The sequence below is a fragment of the Mobula hypostoma genome, chromosome 1, assembly GCF_963921235.1.
Source record: "Mobula hypostoma chromosome 1, sMobHyp1.1, whole genome shotgun sequence".
Lineage (NCBI taxonomy): Eukaryota > Metazoa > Chordata > Chondrichthyes > Myliobatiformes > Myliobatidae > Mobula > Mobula hypostoma.
In genome coordinates, this window is record NC_086097.1 from 144,287,888 (window position 1) to 144,308,504 (window position 20,617).

The following is a 20,617-nucleotide window of genomic DNA, read 5'->3' on the forward strand; positions in this document are numbered from 1 at the left end:
GACACTTTGTGCATTCAGATATAGAATTTTTAACCCATTTCTCCTCTCTCTGTTTAAATCGCTACCTATTGTGCATAACCCGGCTCCCCGAACTCTCACCGGGCTATACGCCCCTTGAAGTTTGTTGTCCTTCTTAAATTTACTTACTCTTTCTGCACATTTAACTCCACGCTCCATCAGACCATCCCTCTGCACATGTATCCTCCTTATCACTCGTTCCGCCTCACCTTTCTCTACTTCACACTTAATATTCCAGAACCGTGTAGTCCCCACCTGTCCTTTATACTTCATCTCGCTATCCTCTCTCATAGTCTGGATCCCTGCCCCCTGCAAATTTAGTTTAATCCCCCCCAAGCAGCACTAGCAAACTTTCCTGCAAGAATGTTAGTACCCCTCCAGTTCAGGTGTAAACCATCCCGTCGGAACAGATCCCACCTTCTCTGGAACAAAGCCCAATTATCTAAAAACCTGAAGCCCTCCCTCCTGCACCATCCTCTCAGCCACGTATTGATCTGTATAATCCTTCTGTTCCACGCCTCACTCGCACATGGCACAGGTAGCAATCCTGAGATTGTTACCCTGGAGGTCCTGCCCTTCAGCTTCGCACCTAACTCCCTGAACTCACTACGCAGGACCCCCTCACTCTTCCTACCCACGTCGTTGGTCTCTACATAGACCACAATATCTGGATTCTTGCCCTCCCTCTCGAGAATAACCTGCACCCAATCTGAGATGTTCCGGACCCCGGCACCAGGGAGGCAACATACCATCCGAGACTCCTGATCTCCCGCACAAAATCTCCTATCTGCCCCCCTGACTATAGAATCCCCTATCACTACCACTGTCCTCTCTTCCCTCCTCCCCTTCTGAGTCGATTTCTTGTAAATGTATTATGAGAAAGTGTTTCTGAAGAGTTTCAGAGATGTGCTTGTAATTTCAGAGTACAGTAACTTTCCAATTCAGCAATCCCAAGGAGGCATCTCAGATTTTGGGATGCGGATTTTGGAAAATCTTTTGCAGAGTGTGCATAAATATCAGTCTGTTTTCCCGATTGGTGAGGCTTCTGAAGTCAGGTGCACATGTAGGTAATGGGTTAATTTAATTCTTGATAAAAGATTACCCAGTAGTGTGGTGTTATAGTGGTCCCATGTAAAGGATTGGAGATAACCTTCCCTGGTGAGGTAAGCGAATTACCTTTATCCAACACAGGTCCAAAGATTGCCAGATTATCCTCAACAGTCGTGCAGTTCCATCTCCTTCCTCGAAACTGATGCTGGCATTCCTGAATCCCGATTTTCACTCCTTGTGCCACACTGGGCATAATTTCCATGTAGTTCCGGCAAAACCTGAGCTGCTTTGGTACAAGGCCAGGGATACTTCCACACAGTATGGGCTGAGTTGCCAGAGTCGAGTACTGATGACCAACTGCCAAAGACCTGCCCAGGACATGAAAAAAGGATCTTTTTAAACCAGAGGTCAAATGATTGAGCAGAGAACCTTCTCAGAATTTCCTTTATTTATGGTTGACAGACTTGTATCTTGTAATAGGTTATGTTTATCAGTATGAGCATAGGTGACATTCACTAATTATAAAGTCAGTTTTAATGCTAGGGTTTGAAAACAGAAACACAGTCCAAATGGTCCACAGTAGAAAATGCTGCATTTTATATAACACTCTTCATGACCTCAGGATGTCTTCATGTCTGTAGGAAATCCTGAAAGCTTGCTTCTACAAACAGAAATGCAAAAAGTAAATAATATTTAAAAAATATAATGATGATTGAGGGATCATGATTAGCAAGAACACACTGCTTAATGTGATAACATTGCACTGATATGTCAGTCTAGATCTTGTGCATAAATCTATTGAGATTAGTTTGAACACATGATCTTCTGGGTCAGAGTTGAGCCACTTCCGAGTCTTTGATCTGCTGACACACAGAGCAGAAACAATGAGATACCACCTCTCCACTTTCACACAACTTTACAATTTTACTTATTCCTGTGTTATTTCCAATTACCCATGTTGTTTTTTTATTCAAATAGAACATGAAACAGCAGAGGCAAATTGTTCAGCCCATTATGTTGTACCCAACTAATGAAATCAATGAAACCTTCCCCACACAGCCTCAGCTGCTCTAGAGAAAACAGCTTGTCCAAACTCTCCTCATAGCACCTGTCCTCAAAAGCAGGTAGCGTTCTGGTAAATCTCATCTGTACTCCTTACAGAGCCTCACTTCCTTCCTGAAATGAGGCAATACTGTAAATGATAATGAGAGAAATCTTAAGTATATTTTCTCTAATTTACCTTTTATTAAACAAAAACATCTTTTATCACTTCTCCCAGGAAATTGCAGATGGAATAAGAAATGAGACAGAGGTTATGGTAAAGTTTATGAAACTGGCAGATGTTCCACCTTGGTCTTGGACATTCTCTCTTCACAGGATGTGTGGAAACAAGATTTCTTGATTTATTTTTACATAACCGCTTAGGAATTGTGTACTGTGTCCTCCCTGTGAACTTAATTTCTGCTCTACCCATTATTCACAAAATGTATTCTTCACATTTGTCTGTCAATTTCTACCATTAGGAACCAATATGTCAAAATTTTTCATTTAATTTTAATATTTTAGTTGTCATAGTTGGTCATATGAACAGGCTATTTGGTTGTTTGGTGAAGCAAATCTGCTCTCAACCACTTCAGTCTTGTATATAAAGCAAAATGTAATTACCAATAAATCACAGGAATTCACTAACCCTGTCATTTACTTTTCAAGTGGGCTACCTGCTCCATCTCCCTCCAAGTCATGATATCTGCATTCATATGTTTTAAGTAGAAATGGAATTTAATGAGTAAGGGAAGGGCTTGAGAGGAGATAAGAGAGAATTTATTTTTCATTACAAAATTATAAGTTCTTGAGCTCATTACTAGAAAGTGAGGTTGAAATGGATGTCTTTATCTTTTTCCAAAAATATATGGAGACATCTGAAGTGTCTCCAAGCTTGGGAATAAAAAATAGAGATTAGGATATGGTTTGGATGATACAACCTGATGACCTGATGAGCTAAGCAGCCTCCTTCTATGGCATTCTTACGATCCCATTCTGCTCTTGGTACGTGAAGCTTATCAGTGTAGAAAACAGAACAATTTCTCACTCTTTATGGAAATCTCCCATATTACTTCTCTCAATCTCTCCAAATCATTTTGCATTTGACATATTGCCTTACACACCCATACTCTTTGATGCTTAAGTAGGATTCTTTAGCATTACTGTACTTACCTCTATTCTTTACCTGTGACACTGACAGCTGTATCATCTTTGCCTAGCCACCTAAACTGAATACTGCCTATTGTTACCATGTGAGTATCTCATTCTCTGCTCCAATCCTTTGTTCAGAACTAATTCAATGTATTTTGGATCAATTCCAAGAACTTAAAAACTCAACAAAAACAATCTGCCATGAACAGACATTTAACTCTTTTTCACTTCAACCTCAATCTTATAAACTCGTCTATGTGCAGTTTGACTGTTGTCTGTGTTCTCTCAAATGGATGAAAGTCCTGGATTCTGCCACAGGTCTCTTTTACAAAATGGTGTAAAAATTGGCAGTAAGTAATAATTACCATCCAGTGTGTCCCTGCTGGGAAGTGTATCTTTCTATGCAATGGCACAAAAGGTTAAAATTAGTTACTATGATGACTTTCCTTGATTGAATGGCCTACTGGGTTTTATTTAATTTTTGGAATGAGGATGGTACTGAAAGGCAACATTTACAATCCATCTCTGATGGCTGGGGTTTCCTAAATTGGGACATAAAATATAAAACTGGAATATTTATGATAAACCATCAGCTTCTGTGCAGCTGATGCACAGGTAATCTGAACTATTGACCCTGAATTTGCAACACTTGACCCAAACATCAATGATTATCACTTAGATGGAGATTCTGTCCTTGGATTTTGAAGAGTCAGCAATGAATCCAAGATCTAGACACAAGCCTTACGTTGTTGACCCATAGATCATTGCTAGAAGAGACAATAAATCTAAGACACTAATGAATGAGTGAGGTCAGGTCAATGATGTTTCATCAAACATCCAGAGGTGATAAAAAACTAGTTTTGGATTGGAAGTATTAACTTGGTTTCTCCCTCCACACTTGTCTGATCTGTTTTATGCCTGGACTCTGCACCCAGTAATGACACACAATGGCTGTCCATCTTCCAGGACTCTGCATTGCTTATTAAAAAAACTATTGCTTTAGACAGGTAAGGTTCCAGTCACACTATCCAGGCCATGTTCTCCTCTTGCTGCTGCAATCAGAATAAGATACAGGAGCCTTAGGTTTCACACTACCAGGCTCAGGAACAATTATTATCCTTCAATCATCAGGCTCCTGAACCATTGTGGATAACTTCACTCAGCTCTACACTGTATTTATTGCACAACCAATGGACTCGCTTTCACGGACTCTACAGCTCATGTACCCAGTATTATATATTTACACTGAATGCCAACCTTTGTAGTTTTCACTGACTCTATTGTACTTCTTTGTTGTACTATGAACATCTGCAATAAAATGAATTTCAGGCCAATATATGATGACATATACATACGTTGATAATAAATTTACTTAGAAGTTTGAACACAGATCACCACCTGGAAGAGATTACTGTGCTTGTTTTAAGGCCATTATTAATAGGTAAACTATGTGAAAGCTCATCAATTTGTTTTGAAAGTTTTCAGAGATAATCCAGAGGCAATTATTTTCTACAGTCCCTCCCATTGTCAATGATCCTATCAACCCCACATTTCAAAGGCTCATTTTATTGTCAAAGTGTGCATGTACAATACAACTCTGATATTTGCCAACTCCAAATAGCCACTAAATGAAGAAAGACCACCATGTTGATGAAAGGAAAAAACATCAATTCCCCCCTCATATGAAAAATAAAAGAAACAAAACTCCCCCTCCCCGCAGCAAAAAAAAGCAGCCACAGCAGCAATCACCAACACCCTACACCCTTCAAGCACCACATTCTTCCTGCTTTGTTCCCCTTTTTCTAGCCATCTTCCCTCTCCCTTTTCTCTTCCCACAACTACCATTAACAGTGGCAATTGTTTAGCCTTGACCACCAGATTCACAGAAGATCTAGATGTATGTCTCACTGACCTTTTGGAAGCTTGCCATATTGCATATAGCTGCCACAATGCCTGCAAAACACTCATATTAATTCAATATAATTTTTCATAGTTGAGGTCCTTTCAACTACTTCAGAGAAATGTGCATGAAATCAGATGCAGTTCCCATTCTTTTTCTAAACAATGACTCATCTCTTTTGCACAAAATTAAGAAATTAATCTTTATGTGCATATTATTCAAAGTACACTATAGATGCCAGCTGACCAACCCTGTAACATATTTTTTCTGTAAATAATGCACGGGAAACTCTGTTATTCTTGACTTAACATTCCAGTTACCTGTTATTCAATATCATTACCTGCCAATCTAGAAAACTGGCAAAAGGTCGCTGGCAGCTTCAAAAAACTTGGCAACATGAGAATAAGCAAGATAGATGTACACAACATTTCTGGCTTTGGGTTGAAGAAAAACCAATACAGACATGCCTTTAAATTCAGTTGCATTAATGTTATTTTTTAAGTGTTATACAAACAAAATATATTTTAAGTGGAATATGGTAACAATAATTTTATGTTAATCAGAAAATTTGATTGGAGACTTCCTGGTGTGAGTCACTCTTGAAATCCTGATGTGAGTTTTGTATCAGGCTCACACACAATGATATCATTCCTTATGCAGTTCCGTTTTTGAGATGTCGCTTGAGAACTTGGTCACATTGTCTTAAAGGGCCTTCTGTTGGGCATTCCTAGGCTAATTGTTTAACTTGCACAAAACTGAACTGGAAAGCCCACATGCTAAGTAATTACTTCATCTGTGTTCCTCCATCGGCTGCCCCCTCCAAACATCCACCATGAACTGATTGATGCTACCACGTCCACTGGTTTCCAGCCTGATCTCCTGATCTGTGAATCTGTGGCCTGTGAGTTGTGTTCTGAGTCTTTAACCTATTAATACATCAGCAAGAGGACAACCTACCATGAAATATGAAACGTCATGTAGTTTAGGAAGAATTTTACCAATCAATGTCCCATTGTTCATATTGACCACTTTTTTGATATATGTTCCTCAGGCATTCTTTGACAATTCTCACTACAGCATTTGATGTTGGTTAAAATTATGAATCGAGTTGATCCAAGACTAGTTTTGACAGTATTCTGCAGCATGAGAGAAACAGATCTCAATTCTCCAATAATATATTCTGCTGTGCTACAAAACTCAATACTTCTCATCAATCCATTTTGCGTGACTATCTGTGAGTCTAAAGGTTTAATCAGTCGCCTCATACAGTAATCAACTGCTTTCATGCTTGTAATTTATTTCAGACTGTTCAGTAAGACTTTCTTCAACAAATTTGTGCTTTCAATCTACTTGGTACAAACATTCTGTCTTCACAACCTTGTTCAACCACCATCTCATTGTATACTATGTGGTATGACCTTCTTACTTTGAACATTTGACAGTCATTTTTTAAGCTTATTCATGGATTTCTAGTAGAAGTATATTATTTTGTGTTTTTTTTTGCTTTCTTTATTACTATAGTTAGAAAATTATCCACAATGTGAAGGTCACACATTCAATGAATTCTGTGGCTTTTTTTTCTACTGTGAGATTTTCTCTTTATGAAGAATTTATGCTACCAGAATTGTTTTGATTGTGGGCTATTGTTTTGGCAGTTAAGGCATCCTGCTGTTTTGACTTAATGTACATACTATGGTTTCCATTACACTTATAACAGCAATTTGCTCAAGTCTCACCCACATACATTATATTTTACTTTGAAATTCTAGCCTTTGCTGTCGTTCTATGACTGTAAACTGTCAACACGTTGAATGGATTGGAGGAAGTTCTTTACTACTCATTAATGTCATCTCTATAAATGTTATTTTGCAAGATCAATGTGAGAATATGTGTTTTATGACTTATACTGAATTTATTGATTAAATCACAAAGTCTAAGAAAGAACATAAAGTAAGCCATTATATTTTGTGCATCTTCTCCACTTCTCAATAGGGTCATGACTCGCCTTCTATCTCAATATCACCATCATGGACTGACCTCATCTCCCTTGATCCCTTAGCATCCAAAAACCTATTGATCTCTGCCTTGAATATATTCAATGACTGAACAGTGTGAATTCAAAGACTCATCTCCTTTACCATGAGGAAGTTTCTTGCCACCTCAGTCCTGTTTGGCTAACCATATATGTTGAGGCTATTATCTTTGGTGCCAAACCCCACAGCAAGGGAACTATCAGCGCTGGCGACTACCCTAACAAGTCTCATAAAGATTTTGTATGTTTCAGTGAGATCACCTCATTCGCTTAGTTACTCATCATATGACAAACCTTCCATTGCAGAAATCAGTCTGGTGAAACATTGCTGCATTCTTCCTATTGCAAATAAGAAGACCAATCCTATACACAATATTCTAGTTGCCTTCTCATTCTGAGTCTACTTGGTTGGAGCAAGATATCTATACTCTTGTCCTGGACCCGGCACGTAAGTTCAATTGCGCAGAAAGCACTATTTCATAAGAACACAAGAAGAGAGGAAATAGGAGCAGGAGTTGGCCATCTGGCCCATTGACCCTGCTCTGTCATTCAATAAGATTGTGGCTGATCTGGCCATGGACTCATCTCCACCTGCTTGCCTTTTCCCCAAAACCCTTGATTCCCCTACTATGCAAAAATCTATCCAAACTTGCCTTAAGTATATTTACTGAGGTAGGCGTCCACTGCTTCATTGGGCAGAGGATTTCAAAGATTCACCACTCTTTGGGAAAAGCAGTTCTTCCTCATCTCTGTCATAAATCTACTCCCCCAAATCTTGAGGCTATGTCCCCATAGGGGTCTTCAGGAGTCTGCAGAGCTTCAGCATGAATCTTCCACTTTGATAAACGTCTATAAATGTGTAGAAGCTTGATAAACTTCTATAGATGTGTAGTGGAGAGAATATTGACAGGTTGCATTATGGCCTGGTATGGGAACATCAATACCTTTGAATGGAAAATCCTACAAAAGGTAATGGATTGGGCCCAGTACATCACAGATAAAATTCTCCCAACCATTGAACACATCAACGTGAAATGTTGTCATAGGAAAGCAGCATCCATCATCAGGGATCCCCAACACCCAGGAAATGCTCTCTTCTCACTGCTGCCATTAGGTAGAAGGTACAAGAGCTTCAGGACTCGCATCACTAGGTTCAAGAACAAGTACTACCCCTCAACTATCAGGCTCTTGAACAAAAGAGGAAAACTACACACCCGTGCCCCATAATGGAAATGTTCCCACAAACAATGATCTCATTGAATTCTGCACTCTGCTTGATCTTTCATTGATCCTGTTATAGTTACTATTCTACAGATTTGCCCACAGAAAAATGAACTTCAGGGTCGTATATGGAGTATATGTACTTCGATAATAAATTTACTTTGAACTTTGAATTCACTATAAATTAAGATCAATGTACATTTTGCCATCTTAATTGCCTGCTGCAGCTGCATATTTACTTCCAGTGATTTGAATATAAGAGCACTTGTCTCCCTCTGATATGCCCTATCATTTAAGATTACTCTGCCTTTCTGGTTTTCTTACGGTGGCATCACTAAGTATGAAAGATGCATTGTTGAGCAATGAGACAATACACTGTCCCACTTGACTTCCAACTCTTTCTTCCAAATTCATATCTCTTCTAAATTTCAGATTAATAGTCCGATAACTTTTGTAGCATTTTGCTAAGGAAGATGTCATTTGATTTATGCAGTGCACTTCAGAACACATTAAGCTTGAGATCCAGTAGTATGGCACCAATATGTGCAAGCAAGCTATTTAATCTGCCTCCTCTAGAGTATGACTGGTATTCTCTTCCTTGCTTAGTTTAACAGTTAGTCATAACTATGCTTATTAACTTTGATCATGCCTCAAACTGCTGCTTTGGCCATCATTGCCATTGGCTCGGAGATAAGGCTCTTCATCTGACACAAAGTCTACAGTTTCTTTACATCACATGACGTCTACTCTTTGCATCCTCAATGCTAGTTTGTAATGCAGGTGAAAGTAGTAATACCTGTGCACATGTTCCACCTGGGTGTAGTTTGGTTAACATTGGGAATCACAGGAATGACACCCAGAACTGTTGGAACATGCACATTGTCTAGATTGTCAGAAGCTTCTTCTAGTGCAACTTTGCTCTAAAATATAAGGCCAGACCATTATGAAGGCTAATTTTCTACAAGAAAATATCATAACTATTTTTTTGCAAGTGATATTTAGGTAAATAATTTTAAATCTGAGATTGAAACATCATTAAGTTATGTAATAGAGGCACATACAGTACCTTGAACTGTAGGTACTGAAGGGTAGCAGACACCAACAGAATCAACAGACTCATTCGTAAGGCCAGTGATGTTGTGGGGATGGAACTGGACTCTCTCACGGTGGTGTCTGAAAAGAGGATGCTGTCCAAGTTGCATGCCATCTTGGACAATGTCTCCCATCCACTACATAATGGACTGGGTGGGCACAGGAGTACATTCAGCCAGAGACTCGTTCCACTGAGATGCAACACAGAGCGTCATAAGAAGTCATTCCTGCCTGTGGCCATTAAACTTTACAACTCCTCCCTTGGAGGATCAGACACCCTGAGCCAATAGGCTGGTCATGGACTTATTTCCTGGCATAATTTACATATTACTATTTAACTATTTATGGTTTTATTACTATTTAATTATTTATGGTGCAACTGTAACGAAAACCAATTTCCCCTGGGATCAATAAAGTATGACTATGACTATGACTATGAAAAAGTATTCAGCCCCCTCAACTATTTCACATTTTACTGCCTCATTTTCTAAATTTACAACATATTGAAGCAGGATTTTTTGAGCTCACCTAGAACATTGGAGTCATGTCAAATCGAAAGACAAATTCCATAATCTGTCAACAATTTACTAAAAATTAAAAACAAATCGTAATGCTGAAAAACTATCCATCCCCTTTGTAATTACTATGCTAACTTTCCTCAGCTGCAATACTGTGTATTACTCTACCAATTCATTCAATTTGTTGAAGCAGAAAATTGGAGGATCACCTGAATAAATACTTCCTCTCTATAACGTCCAACAGTATAGCAGATTTTCAACAGACCAAACCAAATTAAGACAAAGGAGCATTCAAGGCAAGTCATGGAAATGTTAATAGAGAAGCTGGGGAAGGTACAAGATAATCTCAAAGGCATTGAATGTACCTTAGAGCTCGGTGCAGTTCATGGTGAAAAATGGGAAAAATATGCAACCACAGCCATACTGCCGACGTCAGGCCACCCCTCTAAACTTAGTTGCTGGAGAAGTATGGCTCTTGTAAGAGAGGCTACTGTGATGCCAGCAATCACTCTGAGTGAGCTGCAAAGTCAATAGCTGCAACTGGAGATGAAATTTATGGCTCCGTAATCCCTAAGACCTTGCACAAAAAGGGGATTTATGGAAGAATTGCAAGGAAGAAACTTTGGCTAAGAGAATAAAAGCATATCCTTGCCCGTAAAGACTTTGCAAAGTGTCACTTACAAGATACTGTAAAGATGTGGCAGAAAGTCTTGCGGTCGGATGAGACTAAGGTGGAAATTTTTGGCCTCAACAGAGGTACGTGTGGCATAAATTTAATACTGCGCATCAACCACGTAACACCATCCCTTCTTTAAAGATAGTGAAGGTAGCGTCATGCTATGGAGATGCTTTTCAGCAGCAGAGACTGAAAATCTGGTCAGGATTGAAGGGAAGATGAATGCTGCCAGATATAGAGAGATCCTGGATTAAAACCTGCTAGAATCTGTCAGACTAGGGAGGCAATTTGTCTTTCAACAGGACAACAACCCAAAGCACACTGCTAGAGCAACCGTGGAGTGGCTTGAAATGAAGAAAATTGATGTCCTTGAGTGACCCAGTCAGAGTCCTAACCTTAACCTGATTAAACTTCTCTGGCAAGACCTCAAAATTACTATCCATTGCCACTCCTCAACTACCCTGGCACAGCTTGAGGAATTTTACAAGGAGGAATGGGCAAATCTTGTTCCATCATGTTGTGCAAAGCTAACAGAGGCTTCTTCAAAAAGACTATTGGCTGTAATAGCTGTGAGAGGTGGTTCAACTAGGTACTGAGCAAAGAGGGATAAATACTTTTGAACTGCTATCACTTCAGCTTTAGAATTTTTAATTTTTAGGGCTTTACAATCTTCTCTGTTTTGGACTCTCCTGTGAAGAAATAAACATGTGATTCACAAATAAAAATTCTCAATTAAATTGATCAAAATCCCCAGTTCTAATACTCATTTATGTGAACAAAGGGTTGTGTCTGAATACTTTTATAAGGCACTCTAAATGGAGCAAGATTCAGTTAAACAAACGAGGTGTTGCCGGTTTGACCTATCTTCAGAAGATTGGCATTTTTCTCTTCCCCTTCAATTCAGCCAAGCTCTCTTCCCACCTTGCCCTATCCTTCACTTCAATTTCCCCTCAACCCACTTCTCCACTTTGCCAGATCATACTATAAAATATAAGGGGTTAGAAAGACTGGTGCACAACCATGTGTCACCATTCCACTTCATTTCAATTTGAAGTTAAAATTGATGTATAATAAAGGGAGCCTCACCTTGTAACTAACACATGTTACAATTGTTTTTGGTGTGTCCCAAGAAAAAATATACAGGCAGCTTCACTTCTCATTCAATTTTGTGCTGTCCATGATTTAACCAGCCAATGTGTGTATGTGGCCTTCTGCTGCTGTAACCCATCCACTTCACGGCTAGATATGCTGTGCATTCAGAGATGCTCTTCTGCACACTACTGTTGTAACGTTACAGTTGCCTTCCTGTCAGCTTGAACCAGTCTGGCCATTCTTCTTTGACCTTTCCCATTAAAAAGGCATTTTCATCCACAGAACTGTTCTTTACTGGATTCTTTCTCACACTACTCTCTGAAAAGCTCTAGAGACCGTTGTGTGTGAAAATCCCATGAGATGTAGTGTATATGGATTTCAGCAAGGCATTTGATAAGGTTCCCCATGCAAGGCATATTGAGAAATTTAGGAGGCATGGGATCCAGGGGACCTTGCTTTATGGATTCAGAACTGGCTTGCCCACAGAAAGCAAAGAATGGCTGTAGACGGGTAATATCCTGCATGGAGGTTGGTGACCAATGGCGTGCCTCAGGGATCTGTTCTGGGACCTCTACTCTTCATGATTTTTACAAATGACCTGGACGAAGAAGTGGAGGGATGGGTTAGTAAATTTTCTGATGACACAAAGGTTGGAGGTGTTGTGGATAGTGTGGAGGGCTGTCAACGGTTACAGCGGGACATTGATGGGATGCAAAACTGGGCTGAGAAGTGGCAGATGGAGATCAACCCAGATAAGTGTGAGGTGGTTCATTTTGGTAGGGCAAATATGATGACAGAATATAGTATTAATGGTAAGACTCTTGGCAGTGTGGAGGATCAGAGGGATCTTGGGGTCCGAGTCCATAGGATACTCAAAGCTGTTGCGCAGGTTGACTGTGGTTAGGAAGGCATACGGTGCATTGGCCTTCATCAATTGTGGGGTTGAGTTTAGGAACTGAGAGGTAATGTTACAGCTATATAGGACCCTGGTCAGACCCCACTTGGAGTACTGTGCTCAGTTCTGGTCACCTCACTACAGGAAGGATGTGGAAACCATAGAAAGGGTGCAGAGGAGATTTACAAGGATGTTGCCTGGGTTGGGGAGCATGCCTTATGAGAATAGGTTGAGTGAACTTGGCCTTTTCTCCTTGGAGCGACGGAGGATGAGAGGTGACCTCATAGAGGTGTATAAGATGATGAAAGGCATTGATCATATGTGGATAGTCAGAGGCGTTTTCCCAGGGTTGAAATGACTAACACAAGAGGGCATAGTTTTAAGGTGCTGGAAGCAGGTACGGAGGGGATGTCAGGGGTAAGGTTTTTACGCAGAGAGTGGTGAGTGCGTGGAATGGGCTTCCGGCGACGGTGGTGGAGGCGGATACAATAGGGTTTTTTAAGGGACTCCTGGGTCGGTACATGGAGCTTAGAAAAGTAGAGGGCTATGGGTAACTTTAGGTAATTTCTAAAGTAATTACATGTTCGGCACAGCATTGTGGGCTGAAGGGCCTGTAATTTGCTGTAGGTTTTCTATGTTTCTAAAGAAATTCTAGAATTCGGGATTAGTTAGAGCTGATCAATTGATGACGGTTGATTGAAGTCATAGGATTAATTATCAGGGATTGAATCAATGGTTTCAGAATATGAATGGCAGTATGGAATGGGGGAAACTCAATGGTCACATGGGATGGGTTTGGTGTAGGAAGGGAATTAAATAACGATCTCTAATTATAATGTTAAAGTTAAAGTCTGTCCCAAGCCTTGTGGCCCATCAGGCCAGTGCTTAGGCCAGTTTCTGTGGTGTGAAGCGACTGAGAGTATGATATTCACCCCCCCCCCAGATAGGACGCCAGTCTATCACAAGGTTAACCCCCAGCATTTGCCGGTACCCATTTTCAGCTGGGTGGACTGGAGCAGTGTGTGGTTAAGTGCCTTGCTCAAAGACACAACATGCTGTCTTGGCCGAGACTCGAACCCACAACCTTCAGATCAAGAGCCCAATGCCTTAACCACTTGGCCACGTGCCGCACCTAATTATAATGGGAAGCCTGAAAACAATCTGGGTAAATGCTTACATTGAGGGTTCCTTGTGCAGGCTGGAGTCCAATCAGTCAGGATACTCATGACTGCAATGGGCTTCACAGTGGCTGTGAAAGTCTGTTCCTGCATGAGTGGCCCATGGATTTTGCAAATAACATCATTGTGTTACATATAACAACACACATCAAAGTTGCTGGTGAACGCAGCAGGCCAGGCAGCATCTCTAGGAAGAGGTACAGTCGACGTTTCAGGCCGAGACCCTTCGTCAGGACTAACTGAAGGGAGAGTTAGTAAGAGATCCTGTTGTATGTTGATTGTGTTACATATGGCTGATATCATTGGACAACAAAGATTTTGCTTCCTGAATACTTTTCTATGTATCTTCTTGATTTTGGGCTACTCGTTCTGAAAATCGCCATGAGATTTCCCTATCACACTAATTTTTTCAAATCGCCTATGTTTGTTATTTAAATTCATAATTCAAGTCAATTAAAATGTTGCCCACAATGTAAGCTGCAAAGGTTTCTCTCTTGTCCAGGCTTGCCAGTTGATCCATAAATAAAACAGGTCATCAATGATGGCATTCAAGGATGTTGTTGAAAATTTTCTTGGCAATGACAGAGTACCAAACTACGTGCAGCTGTTTGACAACATGCTTCAGGATCACAAAACCATGAAGTAAAACCTATCACTTCAAGTTTATTTTCTGCATTCCCATTTAGACTTTTTCCCTGCAAATCTTGGTGCTGTCAGTGATGAGCATGGTGAAAAATTTCACCAGGATATTGCGGGCTTAGAGAAACGGTATCAGGGCAGCTGGAATCTATCAATGCTCGCTGATTATTGTTGGACACTTTAGTGAGAAGTCTCAGAGTATAAATGAAAATCATCAAGAAAACATTTTTAGCTTTGTTGAACTATTGCAAAGCATCAACGCTGTTACGCAATCAAATACATTGCATTCAATGAAAGTTAATTTCTTGTTTCTCCAAATTCCTACGTGATACACGTAGTCTGAAATTATACTTGTGTTCAACTTCAAACAGTCTATCCTAACAAAAAAAATCTAAGGAAGCAACACTTTTGAAAAATTTGTTATCCAGTGTATTCAAGTACATTTATAAAAGCAATGGTGCTTCAAAGCACCATGAATAAAGCTACGTTAATAAACATTAGCAATATACTAAATTATGCTAGACACAAACAATGAAAATATATATTGTTGCTATAAATTCCAAGTCGACATTATATCTGCATTGTACTATAAAACAAACCATTTTATAGGGTTAATGGTAAGGCACTGTGGAGTGCAGTGGAACAGAGGGATCTGGGATTACAGATACAAAATTCCCTAAAAGTGGCGTCACAGGTAGATAGGGTCGTAAAGAGAGCTTTTGGTACATTGGCCTTTATTAATCGAAGTATTGAGTATAAGAGCTGGAATATTATGATGAGGTTGTATAAGGCATTGGTGAGGCCGAATTTGGAGTAATGTGTTCAGTTTTGGTCACCAAATTACAGGAAGGATATAAATAAGGTTGAAAGAGTGCAGAGAAGGTTTACAAGGTTGTTGCCGGGACTTGAGAAACTCAGTTACAGAGAAAGGTTGAATAGGTTAGGACTTTATTCCCTGGAGCTTAGAAGAATGAGGGGAGATTTGATAGAGGTATATAAAATTATGATGGGTATAGATAGAGTGAATGCAAGCAGGATTTTTCCACTGAGGCAAGGGGAGAAAAAAACCAGAGGACATGGGTTAAGGGTGAGGGGGGAAAAGTTTAAAGGGAACATTAGGGGGGGCTTCTTCACACAGAGAGTGGTGGGAGTATGGAATGAGCTGCCAGACAAGGTGGTAAATGCAGGTTCTTTTTTAACATTTAAGAATAAATTGGACAGACACATGGATGGGAGGTGTATGGAGGGATATGGTCTGTGTGCAGGTCAGTGAGACTAGGCAGAAAATGGTTCGGCACAGCCAAGAAGGGCCAAAAGGCCTGTTTCTGTGCTGTAGTTTCTATGGTTCTATTTGTGGAATTTTGGTTTATTGTGGAATTGGCAGTACTTTGAGAGCAATATGATCACTATACTTATCACTCCATTGTGTATTTATGTGGTTTAATTTGCTTTTGCATTTATTGATAAAATCTTGCACAAAAACTGAGTGTACTTTGGGTGTCACAAGCAGCTGACAAGGTGCTAAACAATGGAAACTTTTAAATAAATACGTACAATTATTTTAAGAGTGCATGCAAAGCAGGCTGGATTTCCTTAAAGGAGTGCACAATATTGTAAGATCTGTGACAAACTTCGGCTATGTTTGTACAACAATGCTCTGGCTATCCTGAGATTCAGCATCACAGTATTCTCTTATTCATTCATTCTTTGACCCTGATAATCAAGATGTCATATTTACCTCCACACATTAGTGGTATGCTAGGAGATTAGGCTATCATCATTTAAGTTGTGAACCATTGTTGTAATACTGAGTAGTGTCAAAGGCCATAGGTCTTCAGTGTGACCCAGAAAACTGGAACTCACCCTGCAGAGAGAATCTGAATCAAATAGCAAACATCATTCATCAGAATCTTGCTTTAAAATACAAACTCAAACAAAATCACACCTTACTAGAAATACAAGCCTGATCCAGTGCTAGAGTCAGAATACCACAAATTATATTATGACAATCTGTAACAACCGTCCGGATTTAATAATAAAGGATAAACAAGCAAGAAAAACTTAATTATTAGATATAGTCATTCCAAACACATATTGACTCCTGTAAGCTATAAGTGAAAAACACCAAAAATATGCTGAATTAAAAGAGAAAATTGGACGACTTTGGAACATGAACAAGGTATACATTGCCCCGAAAGTAATATCTACAACTGGTGTCATCCCAAAGACACTACACAATAGAGATACACATTAATATCTATGTAATTCTTCAGAAAGCCACAATACTAAATACCACAAGAAAACAGGTCGAAAGCTCCTAGAAATTGACAAATGAGTGTGCTTGGCTATGCTCATACCTCAGGTTTTACCAGGTTGAGCTGAGAACAAATAAATAATAATAATAATAATAATAAATAAATAAGCAACAAATGTCAAAAGATGAAGAGTCCTTCAAAGTCCTTCATAGATTGTGGAAACAGTTGAATGATGGGGCATGTGAAGTTGAGTGAAGTTACCCCTCTCGTTCAACAGCCTGATGGTTGAGGGGGTAATAGCTATTCCCGAACCTGGTGGTGTGAGTTCTAAGGCTCCTGTGCCTTCTTTCTGATAGCAGCAGCGAGAAGAGAGCATAATCTGGGTAGTAGGGTGAAGTGATTCACCTTGGAAGGTTGAAATTGAAGGCAGAATACATGATTAATAGCAGGATTCTTAACAGTGTGGAGGAACAGAGGGATATTGAGAACCATGTCCATAGATCCTTGAAGGTTGCAGTGCAAGTTTATCAAGTGCTTAAGATGGTGTATGGTTTGTTCACCTTCATTAGTCAGGGATTGATTTCAAGAGCCGTGAGATAATGTTTTAGCTCTATTGTGTAAAGTTCTAGTCATCTCATTACATGAAGGATGTAGAAGCTTTAGAGAGGGCGCAGAGGAGATTTACTAGAATGCTGCCTGAATTAAAGAGCTTATCTTATGAGGATAGGTTAAGCAAGTTAGGGTTTTTCTCATTAGACTGAAGGGGAATGAAAGGTGACTTTGTAGCAGTGTACAGTATGATAAGAGGCAATGAAACAGTGGATTAATCATACTAGTGCCCAAGAAGAGTGGGGAGAGTTTCCTCAATGACTATTGCCCAGTGGCGTTCACATCTACAGTGATGAAGAACTTTGAGAGGTTGGTCATGGCTAGAAGCAACTCCTGACTAAGCAAGGATCTGGCTCCGCTGCAATTTGCCTGTTGACATAATTAGTCCACGGCAGATGCAGTCTGCTGTTTGTTGAATACAGCTCAGTGTTCAACACCATCATACCCTCAGTTCTAATCAAAAAACTCCAAAACCTGAGCTTCTGCACCTCCATCTGCAACTGAATCCTTCACTTCCTCACTGGGAGACTGAGTGTCTGTAAGGATCAGAAATAATATCTCCTCCTCACTGACAATCAACACTGGCTACCTCAAGGATGTGTGTTTAGTCCACTACTCTACTTTCTCTACAGCCACAATTATGTGGCTAGGCACCAGCTCAAATGCCATCTATAAATTTACAGACAACACACCTACTGTTGACAGAATTTCAGATATTGACAAGGAGGTGTACAGGAGTGAGATAGGTCAGCTGCTTGATCTATCAAACAACCTTGCACCTAACATCAGTAATCTATCAAGGAATTGATTGTGAACTTCAGTAAGGGGAAGTCAAGGGAAAACATACCAGTCCTCATTGAGGGATCAGCAGTGGAAAGTGTGAGCAGTTTCAAGTTCCTGGGTGTCAAGATCTCTGAAGATCTATCCTGGGCCTGACATATTGACACTATTAAAAAGAAGGCACGACAGTGGCTATACCTCATTAGGAGTTTGATTGAAGAGAATTGGTATGGCACCAAAGACACTTGCAAACTTCTACAGATGTACTGTGGAGAGCAATCTAACTGGTTGCATCACCATCTGGTATGGAGGGGCCATTGCGCAGGATCGGAAAAAGCTGCAGAAAGTTATATGCTCGGCCAGTTGCATCATAGGCACTGGCCTCCCCAGCATCCAGCACACTTTCAAAAGGTGATGCCTCAAAAAGGTGGCTTTCATCATTAAGGGCCCCCATCAACTAGGATTGGTACCATCAAAGAGGAGGAAGAGAAGCCTGAAGACCCACATGCAACATTTCAGAAACAGCTATTTCTCCTCCACCATCAGATTTCTGAATGGACAATGAACCCATGCACCCTATTCAGTGTTACTTTTTCCTCTCTTCTGCACTACTTACCTAACTTTCTATCTTTTAACTCTATCTGGCTGGCTGAAACTCTAGTCACCAGAAGGTACTAGCTAATCACAAGGCTCCTGATCACAGTGTGCAGCCAAGATTTGAACAAGGAGGCTGCTGACAGTGAAGGGAACATTGAAAAGTGAGGCTGGCAAATGTTGTGTGTTATACATCAAAAAGACAGAGCTGATTCTATTGTCAGCGCCTCCTGATCAGTCACCGTACGATGTGCTCCTCACTCTTCTGTGCGTGAAGAGCAAATGCTGATGGTTGCACACAATGCTGTGGCAGTGCAGGAAACATACATTGCACAACCTGAGAGGCCATGAGGCTTATAGTAGGTGTTGGCCAAGTATCGGCCTTGCCAAAGTAAATCAGGCACAAAACAGTATACTAAAGACATACACAAGTGTAAGACAAGTTCTATTTTTTTTTACCTAGTTTGGTTGGGTTCCACTTGGTTTATTAGTTTAGTTCTATTTACATACTATTGTCACATATACCAAGGCTCAGTGCCATCCATATGGATCACTTCATCACATCAGTACCCACACGGAATGTAGAATAAAATGTTATGGGTACAGAGAAAGTGTAGTGCATGCAGACAACAAGATGCAAGGCCATAGCAAAGTAGATTGTGAGGTCAAAAGTCCATGCTGTCGTACTAAGGGAACATTCAACTAAGTGAGATACAAGTTGTCTTTGAACCTGGTAGTACATGCTCTCTGGCTTTTGAATCTTCTGCCTGATAGAGTGGGGGCAAAGAAAGTGTGCGGTTTCACTCGAGGAGGGGGGCAAGCGGGGTGAGAGAGGAGCTGAACCCCTAAGGCAAGCGTCTTTACTGAACTATCTTTTGGTCAGGAGGTGTAGGAGAATTTTCTCCAGTGCCAGGAAGTTACCTCAACTCCCAAAGCAACTGCCTACTCTCCTCTATTCCCTTACCAGTGTCCTACAATTGGACTTCTCCTAAATTGGCCTTGACACCTTCTGATCCCGTTAGTCTCGGAGCCCTTGCATCCAATAGTGTAGGACTCCTCACCAAATATGAATCTGTCACACAAATAAAGTGGTGGATAGGTTATCTATGAAAAAGAAATTGGAATGATGTCTTATATTAAAAACTATAGGACTTTTTGGAAACTTGTACTTTAGGAATCCTCTACTTCTAAACATTACTTCCACTCTCTCAGGCTCTGAGCTGGTCTTAGATTCATTAAGCCAGAGAGCAGACACAGGCCCTTCTGCCCATTATGTGCTCAATTAGCCACCTACACTAATCACTTGCTCTGCGGCTTCCTAAACCTTGGTGATTCAAATGCTCTCTGCAAATATCTAGCTTTGAATCCATTGGGTTTCATTGTCTCAAGATGGAGTAGTATACAGGAAGCCCACTCACAATCTGTATTCTCCCCACCTTCAATAACTGCTAAAGGAACAATATTCCAGAGCTAATAAATTTAATTTCAAAAATTGTGTCAACCAGTCAAATAACATGAATAAACCAGCCACGCCTGTAAACTAAGAAACCAACACTAAAAATAAATTAAACAGTATAAATAGCTTAGCAGTAAAATATATTTGCAATCTGTCAATATATAGCACACTAATACTAAATTCTATTATATATTTAAAATATTAAAATAAACAAATGGGAATTTCTTGATATTGAAGTTCCTATTAAAACTTCATTAACATGTATGAATAGCAGCTGATGATTACAATGTGTGTGACTCTGTGAGTTCATTCAGGATTACCACTGTGGATTATTCCAAAGTGGACTCTTTTCTGCATGATGTGCCTTCAAATAATGGTAGGACTGGGCCACACTAGAGATACAACAGTTTATCAACTAC

At 40.1% G+C, this 20,617-nt stretch overlaps 1 protein-coding gene across 1 annotated transcript in view; it reads right to left on the reverse strand.

Annotated features, from left to right (window-relative positions):
- Positions 1 to 20,617, reverse strand: part of wnt3a (wingless-type MMTV integration site family, member 3A) — an 81,311-nt gene that overhangs the window by 12,868 nt on the left and 47,826 nt on the right. Inside the window, exon 2 of the mRNA XM_063040396.1 lies at positions 1,195 to 1,436. Coding sequence (XP_062896466.1) covers positions 1,195 to 1,330 — 136 coding nt within the window. The 5' untranslated portion in view covers positions 1,331 to 1,436. The remainder of the gene's footprint in view (positions 1 to 1,194; positions 1,437 to 20,617) is intronic.